The sequence below is a fragment of the Cryptotermes secundus genome, unplaced genomic scaffold (genome assembly GCF_002891405.2).
Source record: "Cryptotermes secundus unplaced genomic scaffold, Csec_1.0 scaffold70, whole genome shotgun sequence".
In the NCBI taxonomy this organism is placed as follows: domain Eukaryota; kingdom Metazoa; phylum Arthropoda; class Insecta; order Blattodea; family Kalotermitidae; genus Cryptotermes; species Cryptotermes secundus.
The window spans coordinates 530,128-552,108 of record NW_019734964.1 but is presented as its reverse complement, the minus strand read 5'-3'; the positions used below and the strand labels follow the sequence as shown (position 1 = coordinate 552,108).

Below are 21,981 nucleotides of genomic sequence, written 5' to 3'. Positions count from 1 at the left end.
CTGGGAAGCTTCTGACACAGTAAGCAATTTTCAACACACCCAGTGGAATTAACCTGCTGGACACACATGTGAAGTGAGAGATGAAGACAGTAATACTGTTCTTCCAATTTGTGCCTAGTAAATACCTTGGGACTGCATTGGTGTCGTTTCACCCACAATGGCTACCACTCTACGGTGCTCATCTATGGTACCACTACCTCCCCTGGTAGAGGCTTGCATAATCTCTTCACGGGCAAAGATAGGATGTGTCCCTTCTCCTAATAATGTATAAAAATACATCTGAAGTTGGGAAAAACAACTTCTCAACCAAAACTGCCATAACAGCAGCTATGATTGTGAAAGAAAGAGAAACATGAAGTATTCTGCAGATAACTCTGAAAACATGTTATATAACACATTTACATTTGTTATCCAATATAAATATGATTAGTACCGCCACATTAAAATTGCCCATGCATAAATCCAATTAGGTAAGTATCAATGAAGTAAGATTTCTTTTACTAAATCTAAATCATGAAGCGCATACAAATTAAAAACTTAATGGAGCTAACAAACAATTTTCATTTGTAAAAAAATGTAGTAATGCATTAGCAGCTGTACATACAATTTTAAGTTACTGTTTCAAAACTGCAAATATTAAAAACAAGTTAAAAAATGCAAGTACTACTACAAGAGAAATAAATCCTCAAATTATCATACAAAAAAAAATACATAAGCAGCTTGTTGATGGTTAGAAGAATGCCATTATGCAGTAGATGGAAGTCAATGTAAAGGTTTCTTCAGAATAAAAAGAATCACAAGCTCATAAATAATTTTTAGTCCCAGCTGTTAATGAAGACAACCCAATGGAGTAAGTGTTGAAAATTTCTTCTGCTATTTTGTTTGAAACTTCTTATAGTAAGTATTTATATGTTTTGGGACACATACGCTGCAATTACAAACTTAATTCCAGTGAAGATGCTAACACATTCAATTCAGAGAAAAAGGTGTCTTGAACAGAATTCAAGTCCTGTATAACAAAATATAAGCCAATATACAAAGAATACATGCAATACTTTAATGTCTAAAATGTTTTGTACACTCTGAATACATTTATTGGACAATATTAACGATCATCATGTGTACCACCAATGTACAATGCCAATGGCTTACCTTCATCCAAAAACTGAAGATCTGATCATTAAGGGAACCATCGTGTGTTGTTTGGTATTAGGAACTATGTATAAAAAATTATGCAACTCACTGGGCATTTCAGCACCTGGAATTTAAGCTAATATTTGAGTTAAAATGAAATCAGAACATGTTGACATTTATCACATTTGTGGCTGCTGCAGGACCACAAAAACTGTCAGAAGCACAATGCAATGGAGTAAAAAACAGTTTACTCTTGAGAAAAAGGATGATATCTTATGATATAAAGTAATAAAGTTTACTAATTTATTCATTCAAAAACCATACATCAATTTATGTTAAACATCACACTTTCAAACAGTGAAGCATCAAATTATTTCAGGATAAGAAACATTATGTTGTCAAATAACAAACTGTGCACTGCTGTAGAATATTTTAAATTTATCAACATACATCAATATCAACTTCCACAAACAACTTCTAGGATTTGAGGTACTCACAGCGGTGGTTTATCTCTTGGGATATAATGCTGCAGTCTACTCAAAGTCGACTACCATTTTGGAGAACATGTAGCCTCCAAATTTTTTGTTGACTTTCAATTGACTACATGGCATTATATCCCAGAAAACAGAACTGTTCATAAAAAACTTGGTTGATAACTTGACACACTTTAAAGTCTATAAAGAATTTAACTAAAGTCGATGATACTTTGAAATAGCAGCAATAGGAGGGGTTTAAAGTAGCAACAGATTCAAAGCCCTAAAAAGAAAATTTTACTGAAACTTAGTATGATCATCATGCCACTGGAGACAAAACAATTTTAGTACATTTGGATCTCCCATCAAAAATACCAAATGGCAAATAAATTGATGAGGTGGAAGCAACGCTGCCACCATACAAGGTGTAAATGTAACATAGTCTTCTCTATACTTAAGTAAGTACCATGCTGTGAAGAGGAATGGCTGCAGGAGCAGAGGTATAGCTCCACCATTCTTAACCTCAGCACTATATGGAATGCCTCTGCTGCTTTACTCCCAGAGAAAGAGCCCCTAGTAACCTTTGGATAGGGGGCAGGGTGCAACCCAGAGCCAGTCTGGATACTGCCTTTTGCCCCTGCTGGGAACTGAACCTCAGCCAACCAGCCTGTGGTTCATTACTATACTGACTGACCTATCCCAGTTCATTTATCCATACATTTATATCAAAAAATGAAAGAATATTCCACCACAATGCACCACAGCACTGTACAGTTCACGTTCAAATGGACTTAAAGTATGCTTTAAAAGGAACAGAAAATAATATTCAAACAACTAGGCTGACCAGATTTAAAAAGAAATGTGATGGATGCATAGATGAGCATTCTTTATGAGAACAGAAGTGTGCTATTTTGGATGAGACCTATGAACAGACATGAGAATACAAGAAAACATATAATTACAGATCTTTTAATAGGCAATGAAGATATACAGTATGTTATAATTGCCAGACTTTGGGAACATATTCTACATGTCATTTGATGTAAACAAATGGCATATAAACAACAGTTCATCACCTTTATCAATTTAGGTAGCATAGCACAAAATTCAAAATCAATTTTCTTTTGAACAATTTTATTATCAATGGAAGAGTTTACAACTAAATCATCAAATTCACTAAATTTATTAAGTTTATCCTCAAGGTTTCCAAGTAAATTAAGTTTTTTATATGACCTCCTTTGCTTCCAATAAACACTGCTCCTACTGAACATCTTTTGTTGCATCTTGCACAGTGGCTCTAATATCTACTGCCTTGTTTCCATCTTAGACTTTAAAAAGAAGTTCAGTGGAGTCATATCAGGTGATCTAGCTGATCATGCAAATGGTTGCCCTTGCCCTATCTTACCTCCACTGATAACCTGCATTCAAACAGTTGATAATTCTGCCATAAAATGAAGGTTCTCTGTCATATTGTATCCACATTTGTAATCCTGTTTGAAGAGGAATATTTTCTGAATGAAGCAACAATTCATTCTCTAGAAGTCTAAAAAATAACTGTCAAGTGCCCTGATAAAATGTGGACTACAAAGATATGCCCACTATTTCACACCATACATTCACAAGCCTGTACTGAAAATTGCTTTGCACTACCTAATATGGATTTTCATTCCATCAAGAGTGCAAATTTTTCTTACTGGTGTCACTATTATGGTGAAAGTGAGACTTGTCTACAAACAAAGTGTAATTCATTAAGTTGTGGTTGTCCTTGCAGCAATCTACAAAACTGTACATGGTTGGCATGCTCTCCTAGAATAAGTTCTTGCACTTCTCTATATGGTGGTGGTAAAGATCATCATCATCATGATAAGTCCTCCATGCTAATGATTATGGAATACCAGTCTCCATGGAAGTCTTGCATACATCTGTATGTGCGCTTTGCTGAAATGTACAAAGTACATCGTTTTGTCATATTGCTGCCGCTCACATTCTGCATTTTCTCATGAGAAATAATTCATCTCTCTTTCCCTTGTAAGTCTGTGTACATTGCAAAAGATGGTTAAATGTGGAGCTCAATGATTTAGAAAGCACTGTTTATACTCTGCTACAGCAGTTCTACCATTTCCATTACAATATTTGAATGCAAAATTCTTATAAGCATATTCCTCATGTGTAAATGTCAAACACTCCCGCACACAGGAAAACTGACACCAGTTAAATACAAGAGACTGTGAATAAATGTTACAGAGGTGTTCAGTATGATACACTCCACAATTGCTTAAATTGTTGATGGTAATGATTTGAACTTGTTTACTGGGCACAATTTTTCGCTTCAAATTAGTTCTAAATTACATTCCTTGAGTCTTGCCATTAAACAATGGGACATCTCTCTCTCACGCATGCACGCACTCACTCACTCGAGCGTGCGCACACACACAGAGAGGTTGAACAAAATAATGGAAACACTACAGATACTGTACATTTTTTTTTTATTAATATGGTGTTGGGCTAATTTTGGCTTCAATATAGCCACAACCCTTCTTTGAATGGACTCATACAAGTTTTGAATAGTCTCTAGAGGAATTTTATACCATTCTTCTGAAGAACATCTTCAAGTTGTTTTTCAGAGATGTTGTAGGTGGGAATCTGTTCCTCACTCTAGTCTCCAAAACTGATCATAGTGGTTCAGTGATGTTCAAATCTGGTGACTGTGCTGGCCAGGAACGATGCTCAAGTTCATCTTCATGTTCTGCAAATCATGACTGAACAGCTCCAGTTGTGTGAATGGGGGCACTGTTGTCTTGGAAAATTGCACTGATGCTTGGAAATAATGTCCGGATATGCGATGCACCTAATTGCCCAACCTATCCACGTACTCCCTTCCGGTAATTCAGCTATAAAGGGTAANGTTTCGGCATAAAAATGCCATCTTCAGGTGCTACTCAATTCACGTCAAACTAGTACATTGTATGCCTTGTCTTCACTTTAAAATAACTAAAATATATGTCCATCATATATATTGACAAATGTCAATCGTAAATAATTGGAAATAATGTCCGGACATGCGATGCACCTAACTGCCCAACCTATCCATGTACTCCCTTGCAGTAATTCAGCTATGAAGGGTAATAATGGGACCAACAGAATACTACACCACAATACTGCTGCCCAAACCATCACAGAACCTCCCTTGTGTTTCACTGTTGGAAGCAAGCATTCCAGATTGTAGGTTTCCTTCGGTGTACCCCAAACATAAACTCTTCCCCATTTAGGGAAGGGCAAGAAGGATGACTCATCAGATGATATCACACACATTTCCAGCTGTCTGATGTCCAGGTTCTATGGTTATAACACCATTGTTTATGCATCTGAGCATTACTTTCAGTAATCGGAGGTCTAGCAACTGCAGCCCTAAAGTCGATGATGGAGCTGTAGAACTCATGTTGAACAGTTTTTGTGGAAACAGGGTCTTAAAAATGAATATTCAGTTCTACCGTAACCTGTGCTGCAGTAGTTCTGTGATTTCTCAAAACAATCCTAGGCATAGGATGATTTCTTTCTGTCAATGTTGATCTTTGCCCACAATTCTTCTTCGCTGATGTTGTCTTCCCATGATTCTTGTATGCTGACATAACCTTAGAAATTGTTACTCTTCATATACCTAATAATGTGGCAGTTTTTGTCACAGATGTTCCAGCTAAAGGCGCAACAATGATCTATTCTCTTTCAAAATCGGACAAGTCTCCCACTTTCCGATTCTTTTGCACGGACTGTCAGTCAACACAATCACTGATGCACATACACAATCACTACAGAGTGTAAACAAAGAGAAGAACATTTGGTGTTGCTAATTAAAGTTCTTTAAATGTAGCCAGCACAAATTCTATTCCTCAATTTCTTAGTGCTTCCATTATTTTGTTCATGTCATCTCTGTGTGTGTGTGTGTGTGTGTGTGTGTGCATAGGGGAAGTCCCTCAAATATTATATAGTTACAATACTGGCCAACAACTAATAAGGGAACATGGAAATTACTAAATAATAAACAAAAACAAAACATATGCTTTGAGTTCTCAATAGTGTTCATAAAAGACTCATATTGATCTGTTGACTTACACTGCCAAATTTTAGGACTGGGATCCTCTACACAAAAAACACGACTTCTTGCATAAACTCACCACTGAAGGCCTCTATTGTCATAGGACACAGAAAATGCAAATGTCCATGCAATGAGTGGGATATAAATTTGTGATCCATGTTAAACTGGCTAATATCATGCAAACCTAATGACAGTGCAAAACTGGAATCAGAATTTACTATGTAGGATTTGAGGTTCTCACAGTGGAGCACTATCTTCTCAGATATAACGCCATGTAGTCCACTGAAAAGTAAACCAATATTCCTCCAAAGCAGTGGCTGGCTTTCAGTGGACTACACAGCGTTATATCCTAAAAGATGGTACCTTTCCTTTTTTTATTGCAAGCCTGAACTATTATTCTGTATGCATTTCTCTTTCCCTTTACCAACTTAAGAACATATACTCCAATTCATGAAGTAACTTAAAATACAAGGAACTAGTTAAATGTCTTGATGACCATATCCATTGAACCTAAATCATATCTTATGAGATCACTACTATTCTCCACTGAATTCAAATTGATAATCAGATGTCTCAGAATAAAACTTTCAGTATGACAGAACTTACTGAGCTGAAGTCCCTTTGTCTGCTGTTAAAATACTAATCACCAATCAAGCTTTTCTACTGCACTCTTCTTAATTCACATCCACAACACATATGCTAAAAATTAAATCTTACTAGGCAAATTAAACAGCCTGACTTAAAAGTTATATTATTTCTTGTGGATTATTTATTTATTATTTATTTATTCATCCACATCACCTTTTACAATATTTTAAATCTATGTAATTAGGTTTCAATCAATGTTTCACTTCTTGGTCAAATGCCAAAGAATGTATTCCTTCCTGGTTTTCACACAGGTCTTCGGTCTTCTCTGTTCCAAAGACTTCATACATACTTCACTGGTTTTGAAGATATTTCAGAACCTTGAATCAAACCAGAATCTTTCACCACATTAAAATGTTACTATTTATTGAAGGCATTTCTCTCTCATAGTAAAATGAAGTTGGTTATTTGGTTAAATGATTTGGGATAATTTGCAATGTAAACTGAAAATTTTTAATATTTTTACACCTTCTGTATGCAACTATTTTCATAGTTCTTTGTTCTTTCAAAATATATATTGCAGTCACAGGCTTATTATTCTTGAACAGCCTATACCACTAGTTGCACCATACAACTTTTCTGAACTTGACCCAAGAGTCAAGTGACAGTAACCCTTGCAGTTTCTTCTTATAACTTCATGATTTGACTATTATGATGCATGCAGATGGAACCATTCTGGAATTATATGGAGCCACAACTGAAGTTTTTCTTAAGACACCTTATCATATGCCTTGGGCTCTTCACACAAGAATTATATTACTGCATAACTCTTCATTATGCATCAGCCACTGGGGAAGTCCAGTGATAACAGCCATTCATTAACTTCACCTAAAATATACTCCATTTATTATAATTTATAACCAATAAAAGAAAATCTCAACTATGTGCTTTAACAGAGATTAATCTCCATTTGGTTTTTAGGTTGGATCCACTGTCATTCTTTAGCAAATTTCTTAAAAATGAATACTCATATACATCAGTATTCATACTTCTGCACTGGAGTCACCTTCCTTAGGCATTGCTATATTTGTGATATTGCCCACAAGAGAGCTTGGGCACTTGGCCATGAATGCTGAAATTGTAATGTCTTCACTCCTCTGTCCTATCACTCTCGACCTGAAGGCTTCACTGCATTCAGCTGTGTCCAAACAGTGATGGAATAACATATCATGTTAGTAGGGAAAAGGTTCAAACAAATGTTCCTAACTTAAATTTATCCTTTTCCAGAGAGGAGCATGTTTCTTCTATCACTAAGTTATAAATAACCAATTCTGATGACTGTTTTGTTTTAAGTAATATCTTGTCTAAAACATAAGCACCAACACTGCTAAAAGTTGACGATGTTCAAATTTTGATTTTCATCTTCTTCCCTTCAAATACATTTGTATAGTCCATCCAACTTACCAAATTTCTAAAAATACATTTCTAATTTAAGATCTGAAACTACAAGCTATGTTACTTCAAATCCTCTCACCAGGCTCAATAAAGAGAGGTCATGAGTGTGAATCTCTCCAGCCATCTCAAACATTCCAGCAACGTTACTGATCTGAAGCGTGTGAATGTGTAAACTGGCTACACATGTTCATTTCTTTTATATATGGATACAGCTTACATACTGAAAAGTATTATTCAATTCAGAATTGCTACCCATATAACAAAATTTTGAGATAAACTTGTCATGAAGCCCGATATCATGCATCAAAAGCAGTATTATTTGCTTATCAGAGTTTTAAACATGCCGTGCAGTATATTCCTCTACACCATTAGCATGGCACTGTTTCCTCTTCCTCTCTTCTTGCCTCTTCTCTAAGATGGTTATAGAACCGCAAATTTTGAAAGACCATAATTACCAAACACGGGTATTTGATGTATGACTACTGTATGTCCATTCGAAGTCTTCTGATGTAATTAAAATTCCAGTATGTAACTTAGAACTTCATATTTCAAAGTAGACAGTTCTGTTCCAGCTATCTGCAACTTCAAAAACAAAAGATCTCCTTTCTGTGAGCATTCCTTCAACACCCTTGCATTAGTATGACTCTTCTACACACGGGCTTCATATCAGACAAAAAGAGGAGGGGTCACATGTTTATATCTGCTCACAAAGTTGAAGTATTTCAGAAACTTATGTTGAGAACTTTAGATTCAAACGTCTATTAATAACCCTTCCAAAATGTCTTTTCTAGCTCTATTTCTGTTACTGGTATCTGACATCAAGTATTGTAACACCAACAGCACTGTACTTGCAATAGCATGAGCAGCCCAAACTGCAATGGATATTGATTTCCACATTTTAATACAGACAAATTCAATATTTGATACTTTTATTGATAGCTTATAAAAATTCAAAGAAATTCCAAAACATAAAACTATGAAGCAAATCAAAATAATTATAAATCCAGGAAAGCAATATCTGATTCATTTACCAAATTCATCTAATCACCAGCACAATTACAGACATCACATCAAAATTTCCTTTAAAAAATAGGCATATGTAAATGATTATGCTTCTGAATGCAAGAGCAAAATTTTAACCCCAACATTATTCCCATATACAATTATAATAGCACAGCTATTACTGGAGATTAAAAAGAAATCTTCCACATCAGAATCTCCAATTTTATGATAAATTTGGAGACATCTTTGTTTTACAGTATCTCAGTGTCTAAAAACTGCATATTACCTTTCAAGTTACTCACAAGAGAAGTGGCACATGTAACACCTTGTTCAAGAATGCCAAGCAATTTCTTTCTTCTTCCCGTTGCCAGTTTTCTCAGTTCTAATAACTGTATTGGATCAGAGCATTTTTGTACACTGCTGCAAGAATGGATGTCATATATTGAAGGGATCTGAAGCACAATCTGTATGTAACACACAGTATCACTAAAGATACCATCCACAATCTTGTTGAAGCAGGTGAGTTTATGGTAATCCAATTCATATCACAATCACAGGATGTCGGCTTTATTATGACGACATCTTGGTGAGTGTTAAAAGTATCTTCACACAGAATTAATATCTCTCTACTGATGTTACAAGAAGTTGAATGGTATTGCAGTAGCATGTTCCTCAGTCTTAGAAACAGTAATTCAGAGTGCAACATAAATCAGTAGCAACTGCCTATTTTTCCCTGGAAAAACATACTGTTACCAATTTAACTCAGACCTTAAAAGTTACAAACAAACCATATATGAAAATAATAGTTTTAAAAAGTCCACTGTGCAATGCAAATAATTTCAGCTTACACAAATCCTGCAGCAGCTGAATGATGTCAGGTATACCATCCTTATGACACACTGCCACACAATGCATCTATGTCATAACCTTGGTAAATGTCTGCAGATTCTGTTTATTCCAGTTATTGTAGTCTTGGACATGGCATAAACGATGCTTCCTTTATAGTGGTTGAATTTCTTTGGATGAACAATGTGTCTTTGCCAAAATTCTAGTTGTCAGAATAGTTTAATTGCATGGTGTATTTTTCTGTAACCAAGTTTTGTTTATAAATCTACACTGTCACCATCTCAATGTATTTTTTTTTTCTTTTTGTGGAAACAATGGTTGTAATGTTAGTTTCTTGCAATTTCATAAGACCCATGACTTAATTCTGATGCTGTCATCCACATACAACTTCTCCATGCATATTTGGCCACCGAATTCTTGTTAAATTTCATCATTAGTTTTATAATTTTTACCAGTCTTCTTGATGCAAATCATCTTGAACACCAGATATTTAACATATACAAAAATTCAATATTCCTTTTTCATACCATAGATCTAATTGAAACACCTAAAGGTACATAATTTACTCAATAGTCTTGCTAGTATGTACAGCAGCCATGACCGTTAAACTGATGTGTAAGTGCTAAAGCAGAGATTCTTCATGCAGTTTAATTCCTGATGCTGTTGTTTTTTTTTTATTTTAGGAGTATATTTTAATTTCTTAATGTAAGTGTTATTTCCTCTTTAAAGTTGCACTTACTGTTACATGATGTACTGTGACAAGGAAAGCACCATATCCCACGCGAAGAACTGGTGCTTCTGACTCCATAATAAGATGTATTACTTTACTTTTCTAGCTTTCCCTATAAACTCTAGTCAAATTAGTAATATACTAATATTAAAACATGTTCTCTATTATTTATATATCAAAAAGTATAAACATTAAATTACAGGAGAATGCCAGGCAGTGTAACTGTAGATTACAATTTTTATTATTACTTACACAGATTTATGCCAACAAAATTTTTTCACAGTAAAATTTTATACAATAAAAAAAGAATCCACGATAGAATTTCTGTGTACTGAAATTTCAGGAACAACACTGAATTAATACAAACTGACTTATTTTTCATTCCAATCCAGCTCACTATACAAATATATTAAAATTAATTTATTACAAAACTTTTTAACATGAATATAACAGTTCCCTTGGCACACATCTGTTATTAATTCCAAAAATAAAATTTTCTGATACCTAACAAAATAAAAGTTTTAATTTAATTAATGTTCACTTATTTTTAAAATACATAACAATGTCCTTTAACATTCCATGACCACAGAAGTACAGTTACAACAAAATGTGGCCTCAGCTGTTGCTAGCATGACACAATAAAATGCAATTAGGAATATTAGGAAAATAAATTAAATACATGAACACAAATGAACTGAAAGAATTTAAATTATTAAATCTGAATTAAACTTTCAAGACATCAAGAGACTGAATGCACCTTTGGCTTTCATATGCAGACTGGAGCACGAGTGAACTTCAGTGATCACTGTCCAAGTATACTTGGAAGTCTATTTCTTAAAATATTTCCAGTGGAGGAAGAAAGGATAAACCAACAAATCCTACTAAAGAAAAATGAAGTTGTAAAACTTCCCATAGTATTTCAAATTTACAGATGTACTGTTCATGAACATTTTCTTCTATAATGTTCCTTCTATTTCAATAGTCAGCTTCAATTCCCTGAATAGACAACTGCACAGAATCAAATTCACATACAGGAAAATCAGTCAAGATGGATGAAAGCCTGACACTGTCCTGGCATCTCTCTCTCATAACTGTACAATTCAAGATACAATGTCATTCATTACATACACAATATACAATTCATTAATCTAACATTTGTCCATTGATGGGTGAATATGAAATGCTACCCTCTTGGTAACAATTAGTTGCACTCTTATCATGAAAACTCTGGAAATGTATTTCTTATAGCATACAAGTATGGGACCAAGAAACGTATTTCAAATAAAGACCAGGTGACATTATTAGTTGCTCTTGAAATTTTCATGAGTAATGTACAGTCATGACTTATGACCCCAATTTATGCACACAGCAGGGTGGCAAGAATTTCTTTGGAGTTCAAGATGATCCTCACAGCAGCCACTTCCATGTCTTCTGTCTTCGTGCTAGATACAGAAAGGTCCAATCATTTGAAATATGTAACTGATGAAGCAGTAGTGAGGTACCTTTCTTGGAATTCACCCATTCTCTTCATTCTTCACCTATATCAGCAATACTGTCCATAATTACCAGCTGATATAGCAATATTAAAAAATACTGGTTGTATGCGGGCCACAATTCCAGTCTATAATACACACATGAAAACCAGATGTGGGCTACTGCAGTTTTCTTATTTTCCGAAGGCAAATATGTTTCAACATTCACATATGACAGCTTATCACTAATCAGTGTGATCCTCAACACTGCAACCAAATATTGAAATGTTAAATCAAGAAAATACATTTATGCAGACATCGATACTTTGTGATGACCACCACAGAAAGAGCCAATCTTCCAACTTTGCTTCCTGTACTGCTGTGTTAACATCATGCTGATTCATGAAATACTACTGAAAGTTTTTTGGTGTTTCTATCATACATTTTCAAGCTCTGAATTATTAAATAAAATTTCAATCATACACAACAGATGCATCAACTAAAACGTCTGTTTAATTATGTAACACAAAAAAATTCTTATGGCTAGATGGGTAGTCACAATTTGATAATGTGGTTCATATGAAAATGCTTCATTTCTCTTAGTTTCTATTGTCATCCACTGTAGATAAATTCCTTCAGTACAGAAAATATGTACTGCTGGACTTGTACATGTGTATCTGAACTCATCTCCTGAAAATACCAGCTTCTTAGTTCATCTATAAATATTTCACCACAAGACAATTCAACATTCAGTACAGTATTCATGATTACATACATACAAATCATTCAATTGTGCTTCTGACGTTTTTGTGACTCACGTAGCAGTTACCACATTCCTATCATATGTCTGTGTTCTGAATGGTTCCTTGATGATCACAGTCTCTCTCCAATACCAAACAACATAAAGTCATATAGAAATCAGCACAGTTCATACCTGTCCATGAACACCTACCTGAAAATCTCCAGCTACCTACTGTACTTTTCAACCCTTCACAATTATAAATAAACATATGCAATATAGATGAAGGATTTCCTATCTTCAGATATAAACTGCAACTGAAGATCTCCAGTAATAAGCATGTACATAACATCAGAACAAAGAAATGTGTTTTTGAGTATCTTCAGAAGAGAACTAATTTCTTCAGAATAAAATTCAATATCCAATCCATTATAATTACACTTTGAGACATATTAATGTATTAGTAGTTCTTATGCAATGCCCAGGGGACAAAGGAGTCCCATTTCCTCTATTATCCAGCAACTTCAGTTTCAGATGGTGTCAAATACCCACAATATATTTATGAGAAAGGATCTTCATAGTAATAACATTCAATTCTGCAGACTATGTTTAATTGTAATTGAAGTTTTGCTTCTGCTTCATGAAAACAAACATTTCTTTTATGTAAATCTTCAGAAATAAGACATTCTTCTTCCATTATGGTAGCTGTCTAAAGACAGGTTACTTCTTCTTTGTGATATATCATCTGAAGTAACAGGCTTAGTGATTGGTAAGGTAGTGAGAAGCTGACCCTTGGGTTTTTAAGGCAGTTTTTGGGAATCCATTACAATTAATTCGTTGTCCATATTGAAACCACATCACCCGAGACTTGTAAATTATATCATTAATTGCACACCTCAACAGTCAACAGGTAAGCATGTCCCAGTTTGAACATCTTTCAAATACGCATAAAAAAGTAATCTAATCAGCCTCCTGTTGCACTCTGGTATAAACATGCATGAGACGCCATTACTTTGTAAAATTCTAGTTTCATATGTTTCCTTGATTTATTCACAAATATTTTGTTAATTGTGCCATACACTGTTCGGAATGTTTGTATTTTTCCATTTACATCGCTGTCATATTTAAAATTACAGAAAGAGTGACAAAATTCAGAGGGGTGTAATTTATTTTGTATCTTCATTCTTCATCCCCTTTCTCCTTTTCCTTCATTCTTTTCACACCTTTACACCATTCTCTCCTTTGTCCATTAAAACTGTGATTTATGTTCCATCTTTATTCTTCAGATGGCACAGTTCCAAACACAAGGCTTCCATTTGTGTAAGGGCATAATGTAGTATACATTCCATCAGGTAACATACCTACACAGTCATTAATAGTATCCTGTTACACATATATAAAACATTTCATAACTAGGTACTGGAACCATATTTTAATGTAGAATACACAGAATCAGTTACCCCTGTCTTCTTCAGGATCCTTCATTCCACAATAATCCCATGCTATTCTTAAAGATTCTTATGTAACGCAGAAGCTGAATTTTGTTTTGACCATATGAAGGTTCATTAATAATGAACAGGGTCTTGAAAGAAGGTAAAAACACAACATGTAAATGACAAAATTCAAACTGGTGCAATGCAATAAGCTGACCTACTTTGCTCAGAGGCTTGTATCTTGAAAAGTGCCATTTAAAAGACGAAGATTTCCATAAAGGCACTGACAAAACAATATAAAATGTAACAATCAAAATGTCAATACAGCAATTCCAGACTTGCCTTCCTCAGATTTCACACACAACAGATCTAAATAATGATCAATGATCCTTAAGAGGAACAGTTTAGTAATCAGGACAGAGTATACTAACAATGATGGGCAAATCAGCTAGAAAGCAGTTAAACCTCAGACAATTTTCCTTCCAGTTCACTAGCAAACAGCTAATCTTGAGAATCATAATATCAGTTTGCTGCCAATTCTATGGGTAACTCATCAGTCCCCTGCTGAAGAACAATCTGCAGCCATCAAGATCATTCTGGCAAGAAGGCTCCCAGAGTCAACATCAATCATGTTCCATAATGTTAGCGTGAGGTGTGCAAGACTGAAGACAATTTGTGTTCCAATTACATACAGCAGCCATGTTTTTTGAACAATATGAGTTCATCAGAGCTCAATGGCATAATTATAAACACTTTTCTAATTTATGCTATTACCTTCAATATCGATATGTTATCTGCACCCACTGTTTAATATTCCTTGTTGCAATCCATCATCTGATGATTTAATTAGCACACCAACTGCAGTTTATGAAGCAATTCCATATAATGCTTGGACAAAACAAGAATTGCCTTACAGAACTATTTCATCTCCTCAGTTAGTAAGCAATTTCATATTTCTTCGTGTTTGGTTTTTGTCCATATCAGAGAATGCTTCAGTAACACATTTCTGCTACCTGGTGACTGTGAAATGTTATTCTTTTCATGAGATACTGATTCTTCTGGGCACAGTCCTGGCCCCAACATATTTTCACGCGTTGGGTGTTTGTAACGCAACAAATAACTTCACGCCATTTTGGATCTAGCGAATTTATTCCACACTCACTCTTACACTTACACAATTTACAGTGTCCCAATTATTCCCATTTGCAGTCTCACACAATTACTTCTCCTGCTGTAGTCACTGCCATTCACTCGATACAACTTAACAAATCGTGGCTGCTGGACTTCACCTCATTTCTTCGAAGACTGGAAATCAATGGCTAATGCTCAACTAACTCCGGCAAATGCTAGACTGCAACTAAGGCACAATACATCACAGTGGTCACAGTGTAAGGGCCAAGAAGGCCCACTCCTTATACATTCATTCATTAGACTGCAACTGCACTCAGCGACTGCTAGACTTCCACTCGCTCCCTTAGGCATTTCAGTTTCTCTTATAAACCCTCAGCCTGACAGCGGAAAATGCACCTCGCTTCCCTGTTGTGCAATCACCGTGTTTACTGATTGCCTAGCAATAGTCGCTGCATGGAATCACCTGTTGCGTGACGTCACAGCCTAGCGGGGAGGGGTGTTTACTGAGCTTTGCGTAGTGATGGAAGAAGTGGGGGTAGGTGATATCACTCGTGGAAAAGCAGAGCTCACGTGACCCCTACTTCTTGTTGCACCATCCACGTTACATTACTTGAGAATGTAAGCCCCAGTGGGTTAAGAGTATAATTAGCTTAAAACTCCTGTGGAAATAGTGACTCTTCCAAGTCATGTTACAATAACAATAAAGTGATTAAACATTCAGAAAAAATATACTTGTATATGAATGTCTTCATGTTATCAAGCTTCAAGTTTCTTGATCTTCAGACAAAACATGGCATACCATTCAGCTAAGAAGTAACACACAGAACTTACTGTTCACTAGCATTCTATAAATAACCATTTACACTCTTAAAATACAATTTCACTGTTTGTGAAAGGGATGGGTGATGAAACTGTTAAGTCCATGAACACAATAAAATCGTTCAGAGTTTTCCTTTACACCCAACGCCATGCCAGGCAAAATACTGCTCATAACCACAGAGTCGTAAAACATTTTCTGAAGGCACAATTACAAACCTATGTTTAGCTAAGGATTAAACCTAAAACAGACTTTTATATTTATACCTAAGAACCTAACTAAATTAAAAATTGCCATAGTAATACAGTTTGCTTATGTAAACTCTTCTTCAAATAGTAATTAATTATCTTCAAGCATGGTCTATTAACTTTCAGCCGCCTTGTTAATTATTTCATGATCTTGCCACTGTAACCGATAACATGCAAAATATGATGAAAGAAATTTCCATCTCTGTCCTTTTACATATTGTGGCATGTCTGTTGAAAGCCAGAATTGGGAAGCCTGCAGAGATAGCCTTTGCCAGGGAATGCCTTTCAAAACATGCCCATTGATAGGCAATGTTTCAACACATGTCATGTGATGGCAGCCATGCTCTTATATGTAATAACAGAAGAACTGCTGAAAGTGGCATTTTCTGTGCAGTCTGAAGTGATTTGTGAAGTGTACAGATCCATGAAATTGTTACAGTTAATTGTAGTCATGAGTTTCAAGAGTCCAATAAATCCAATTATCAATCCAAACCCCATCTCTAGTCATTTAAATGCTTACCAGTATTATTTGCATTCTGGTCCATATCAATATAAAAGTGATCTCATACAATTCCATAAATTATCATTTTCTACACAACCAATATATAAATTCCATTCTTTGGCTCTCTTTTTTCCAGCATTTGCATGAAAATAACGCAACATTACACCCATATGTTTGCTTCCTTTTAGCCTACTTTTCCTAGTGTGTAAAGATAAAAATAGGCTTACGAGGACACTGTGTTGCCAATGTGACCATATTTGCATCTCCCCTATTGTTGCTAGGCAACAGCTCGGTAAACACATTCTTATGGCAATGAATACACACGCAACAACAGAAGAACAGTCAGACGTGTCATTTTTTTATGTGGTGCATACAATATCAAAGGAAATTAGGTGATTATTTCTTCCCAGAACTTCTTGTTCATCTCCTGATTATTCAAATACACTTGCCCATAAAGCTTCACACTCTTCTTACCTATACTTCCTGTCATTAATGGCACAACACTGCTAAAGATTTAATATTTTTTATTACACCTCATAGTTCAGCGCTTTCCAGATCCCAGTGCACCAATCCATCAGTGAAGCTTTAAAAATATTACATAATATTTTACAACACTTGGATCTATATTCTTACATAACACAGCAACCATTAATGTATTAAAGCGAAACAATCCAATCTGAAGAGCATGAAAATATTTCATATTGTAACGTGTTTCGTTACTGAATATGCCGTAGATTGTTAATTGGTTTATTCAACAACCTACAAGTAACGGCTACAATTAATTATAACAATGTTACGGGTTTCCACACTTTACAAACCCTACAACCAAATCTCTTCACACTATCTTCAAGAGTCGTCACGTATTAATAACGCGGGAGCTATACAAGTCTCCCTGAATTACACACTCCAAATATAACTGTACTACAGCACTCACTAAGTCTCGAAAGCACACAATAAGTCTTCCGCTCGCTGACTTCTTAGTTATCGCACACTGTCACATAAAATCTTGTAACCACGCGTTCGGGTCTTATCACGACTGCTGCTATATGTCAACTCGACTCGCAGACTGCTACCTTGAGAACTGTTGATAACACACTGGCTCTCGCTTGCTGCTCAGCCGGCTTATATTCCGTTCGCTGTTACCTGTCGCCCGCGTCAACAGCGTTGTTGCGTGCCACGTCACAGTAGGAACCGGTGCCATGTCGTCATGTTGCATCACCACGCGTTGTGCGTTACATCACCATGGGGAGAGTGGCGGGGCGATGACTCGCCTATTACCATAGTAACGAGAGCGCTACGTTACCGCCACGTACCGCTGGGGAGGTGGGGGTCCTCCGTTGCGCAACATGTCACAATATATTAACTTAACTTTCTTTTCTTCCACATTTCTATGAGGTTTCTACAGCAATACGAATTCAGCGTATGATCAGGCACATTTTAAAACTACTTCCCCACATTCACTAATATTTCAGATGGTAACATTATTTGCATTACCCAGTGGGAGAAAGTGTCAAAGGCATGTTTCTTCTTATGGGCAGTGAAGTGAGTGCACAACTGAAGGCTTCATTGTCATGTGTTGATTTCATATAATCATTCCAACAAAGATGCAAGCAGTTTTGAAAACAAAATCAGTCCACAACAAAAGTTTCAAAAAGTTGATATACTTTCGCACACTTATACTCTTCTTTTTCATTATGAGACCTCTGTGTTATCCCTTCCGTTCATTTATGTGATAACGGACAATTCAGCAATCATAGCTAGTATGTATTTTATTTCCATGTGTAGTGTTGGCAGTGGGCTACTTTGAGAATTATCCCAAAGTTCAAATAAGATCATAGGGTATGTAATTAGTTTCACAGAAAAGCTGTAGATCTCCAATGCAGCAGACTCTTGTCTTAACACTTTGTTGGCCTACTTGCTCCAAAAAGTAATTTCCTTTTTTTGTAGCACACTTCATTCAGGGCACCTCCAATAAAATTAATGTAAAACAAAATAGCCTTAAACACATTTTTTTTTTTAATTTCGGCAGCATCTGACTTATATGCCAATGCTTCATTTGAGTTGCATGTTGTAACATTCCAACAAGCAGTACTACATTTTCTTCCACTATTACCAATAAATAAGAAGTGAATGAAAAGTTGCAGATAAATATCTGGCCATACTTTACCAAACCATACATTTATCCATCAACTTACAGGTTAGAGAGAGAAGCTGACTGAAGCATATAGATTTAAATTACTAAGTCCCACATGTTACTGTAATCATCACCATTATGCTAGCTTTTTAATTAGCCATTTGCTGTTGAGCTCAGCATGTAAATAAATGATGAAGTGCATTATTACAATTATTTGTGTAGGGAATGATTCTTGTGATTGTTCTACTTGCCCAGGAGTAATAATGCAATATATGTGTGAAAAGTTAGTAGACTTTCATCTTTCACCACACAGTTCAGCTGCTATTCTTAGACCCATAGTCTTCACCAGAGACATCCTGTACATACAGCATATTTGTCAGGGTCTTTTGTATGTAACCATCAATTATTTCACTGCATTCAAAGACAACAAAGGGACATACGCATTAACATGCAACTTAATTTGTAATATGAGAGTTGTGCCGTAAAACATCCTGTCAGCAGAATAATCCTAGCATATGCTGCTCAAGGCATGCCCTGCCTGTGGATACTTTAACCTATCATGAAAGTACCAACTTTTATTGATGCTGTGGAGATAATGATTAGTTTCACATTCCCAAGACATCTTCCTTCCACTGGATTGTGAGAGTGTGACATCAGATTCACAGCGACCATGGGAAGTATGTGCACCTTGGATCATGCTGTATTCACGTTCATCTGCCATCATTTCTGCGGGAAGACAGGACCATATTACATGAGGCAGACTCTTCTGTATACCATAAATGAAGGGGGACAACACAATCTTCTGCTGCTGTATGGTTCCAGCTGATAAAAACTTATACAGCAAACTGTTATAATGCTCCACAATGCATTTTTCCTTGGAAATGACAGGAGTATCAGTCACTGTTGGAAGCTTTTTCTTCTCACAGCAAATACAAATGGAACACACTTCAGAAGTCAAATATGATCTTGTTTGTTGCTTGAGCTTCCTACAACCAACAGTTTGAATATGATGATCTATAATTTCATAACCCATCCATTAATATTCCTTTATATTTATGAATATTCACAAAATGAGCAAATACTGTGGGTTCATAAATGACGCAGTTCTCTCAACTGGTTGGCCGCTCCCATAAAATCAACACAGTACCAATTCTTGGGTTTCAGAAACTGTCTCACTGCTGAAGTGTAACATCCTTCTGGTGACTCTCCAAGACACCCTTCTTTGAGTGTAAATGTTTATTTATGTTATACACAAATATAATTTAATAAGTCAAAAATATGCTAAATTCAACAATAGAGCACCGGTGACATTTAAGTACAAATATTCATACATTTTGCTTTACAGAAGAATTTTATAATCTTTAATGCTATAGCTGTAGCAATTTAATATGGTGAGATTAATTTCTGCAAACATTGATCCTGGAACTAGACTCTTGAGAATAAATAAATATGAACTGATCAGATTGTCAAACAAAACATCCACATCATAAGCTACAGACAAAGGGCAATTACTTCTGCTGATTTATCCTCTTCCACATGTAAGACTCCAGTAAGCTATGTAATGTCCATGAATTGCCTTGTAACTGAGCATTAACTCAGGACCAGTCATTTTAACTACTTCAATTAGCACTTTATAAGATTTCCTTCCTTTCAATAGCATTATTATTTGATGGATTTCTTGAAATTAGTGTCTTGCATAGTGAATTGAATTCTGGTGAATGCTGTGGATGTAAACTGGTTCCAGACAAAGACTGTTGACAGCTGTAACTTCAGAATCAATTGTTCTTCTTTCTTCTTCCAATAGTTGAAGACATATCTCATCAGAATATGTTTACTTCTGCATATGACATTTATTCAATTCTACTTAAAGAATGAAGTATACTGCCCCTGTACAAATTCAAAACCCCTATGCATTATGGACAAAGCCTGAATTACGAATGGACTGATGACTAGCCAATTCATTTCTTCTCTTGTACAATGAAAAAATAAACACATTTGCCAGAAGTGTGCATAGGTTATTTTATGGCGTTTTTCAGTATTGAGACAATATACCGTTGGTCATGCTTAATGTCGTACATCCAAAACATATTTGCATGATGAAGCCAGAACTGTGCATAGGTTATTTTATGGCGCTTTTCAGTGCTGAGACTATATGGGCATGCTTAATGTTGTACATCCAAATGTTCACTGATAAAACTTCCCTTTCCTTGAAAAGTCTACATGAAATGTCAAAGTGTCCTAGTTCAAATCTTCGGTGTGCATAAAACTAATCCTGTGGGAGCTCACGGAGATCACAGTAGCAGAAATATGATCTTCAGTAATTCCTTGGAAACATAATTTGTCGAGCCACAACCAGGTAACAGTCAATAAAACATACAACTTTCTTCCACACATTTCTGATTTTCTCTTTCAATAGTATAAAGTGTGACTACAGTAGCTTTTAGAAAAGTATTATTTGAAAATAATTCACACCATATTCTAAAACTCTCTTGTTAAAACTATAAATTTAAATAAATCACTTCACTTTGCCACATTCACGATAAAAGGATACAAAAGGCCAGAGCAATTAAATGAGTACTTGAGTTTCACTTTTAGGATACTATGTTGGTTATTTTGTAGAGAATCCCACTACACAAATGCATTACCACATTAAACTGCTAATGTTGGGCCATTCTCCTGGAATCCAACACAAGACTTAGAATGGGGTTCATCCCCAATTCTGCCATCAATAAAAACTCAATCTCGGAGAAAAAAGATCCTTATGAAGAAGAAGGAAAGAAAATGGCAGCTTCTTCCCTCGTTGTATCAAATTTTACGATGCACAACACACCTCATTACTACATGCAGGCAAAATGTGTACGAGAGTTTCATTAACCAGTTCCTGACTGAGAATGCTGACCTTACTCATGCTAACTTCACAAGTAAAATAATAAATACAGAAAACTGCTGGGCACATTCAGTGTTTTCCCTTCCATCACACACAAGCCTTTCACAAAAATGAAAGGATTAAAATTGTAGAGAATACACAAAATAAATGTCCGTGAAAATTATGCACAGTACTTTCAGTTTCTAAAAGCACACAGTTCTTGCAAGACTTAATTTCCTCGTACTCAGTCACATTATGGCATCAGTGGGCCAACAAGATAATACACGTAGACGGTCATTCCAAGTTTGTAATGCATGCAGC

General features: G+C 35.6%; 1 protein-coding gene across 6 annotated transcripts in view; it reads right to left on the bottom strand.

The window, feature by feature from the left end:
* LOC111869006 (thyroid hormone receptor-associated protein 3) overlaps nucleotides 1-21,981 on the bottom strand; it is a 56,533-nt gene that overhangs the window by 18,495 nt on the left and 16,057 nt on the right. For 4 of the 6 annotated variants that reach the window (XM_023860173.2, XM_033753258.1, XM_033753259.1 and 1 more), the window contains exons 6-7: nucleotides 19,368-19,520; nucleotides 126-257 (exon numbers count right to left, since the gene is read on the bottom strand). In XM_023860173.2, coding sequence (XP_023715941.1) covers nucleotides 126-257; nucleotides 19,368-19,520 — 285 coding nt within the window. The remainder of the gene's footprint in view (nucleotides 1-125; nucleotides 258-19,367; nucleotides 19,521-21,981) is intronic. The other 2 variants (XM_023860174.2, XM_023860175.2) reach the window with 1 other exon arrangement.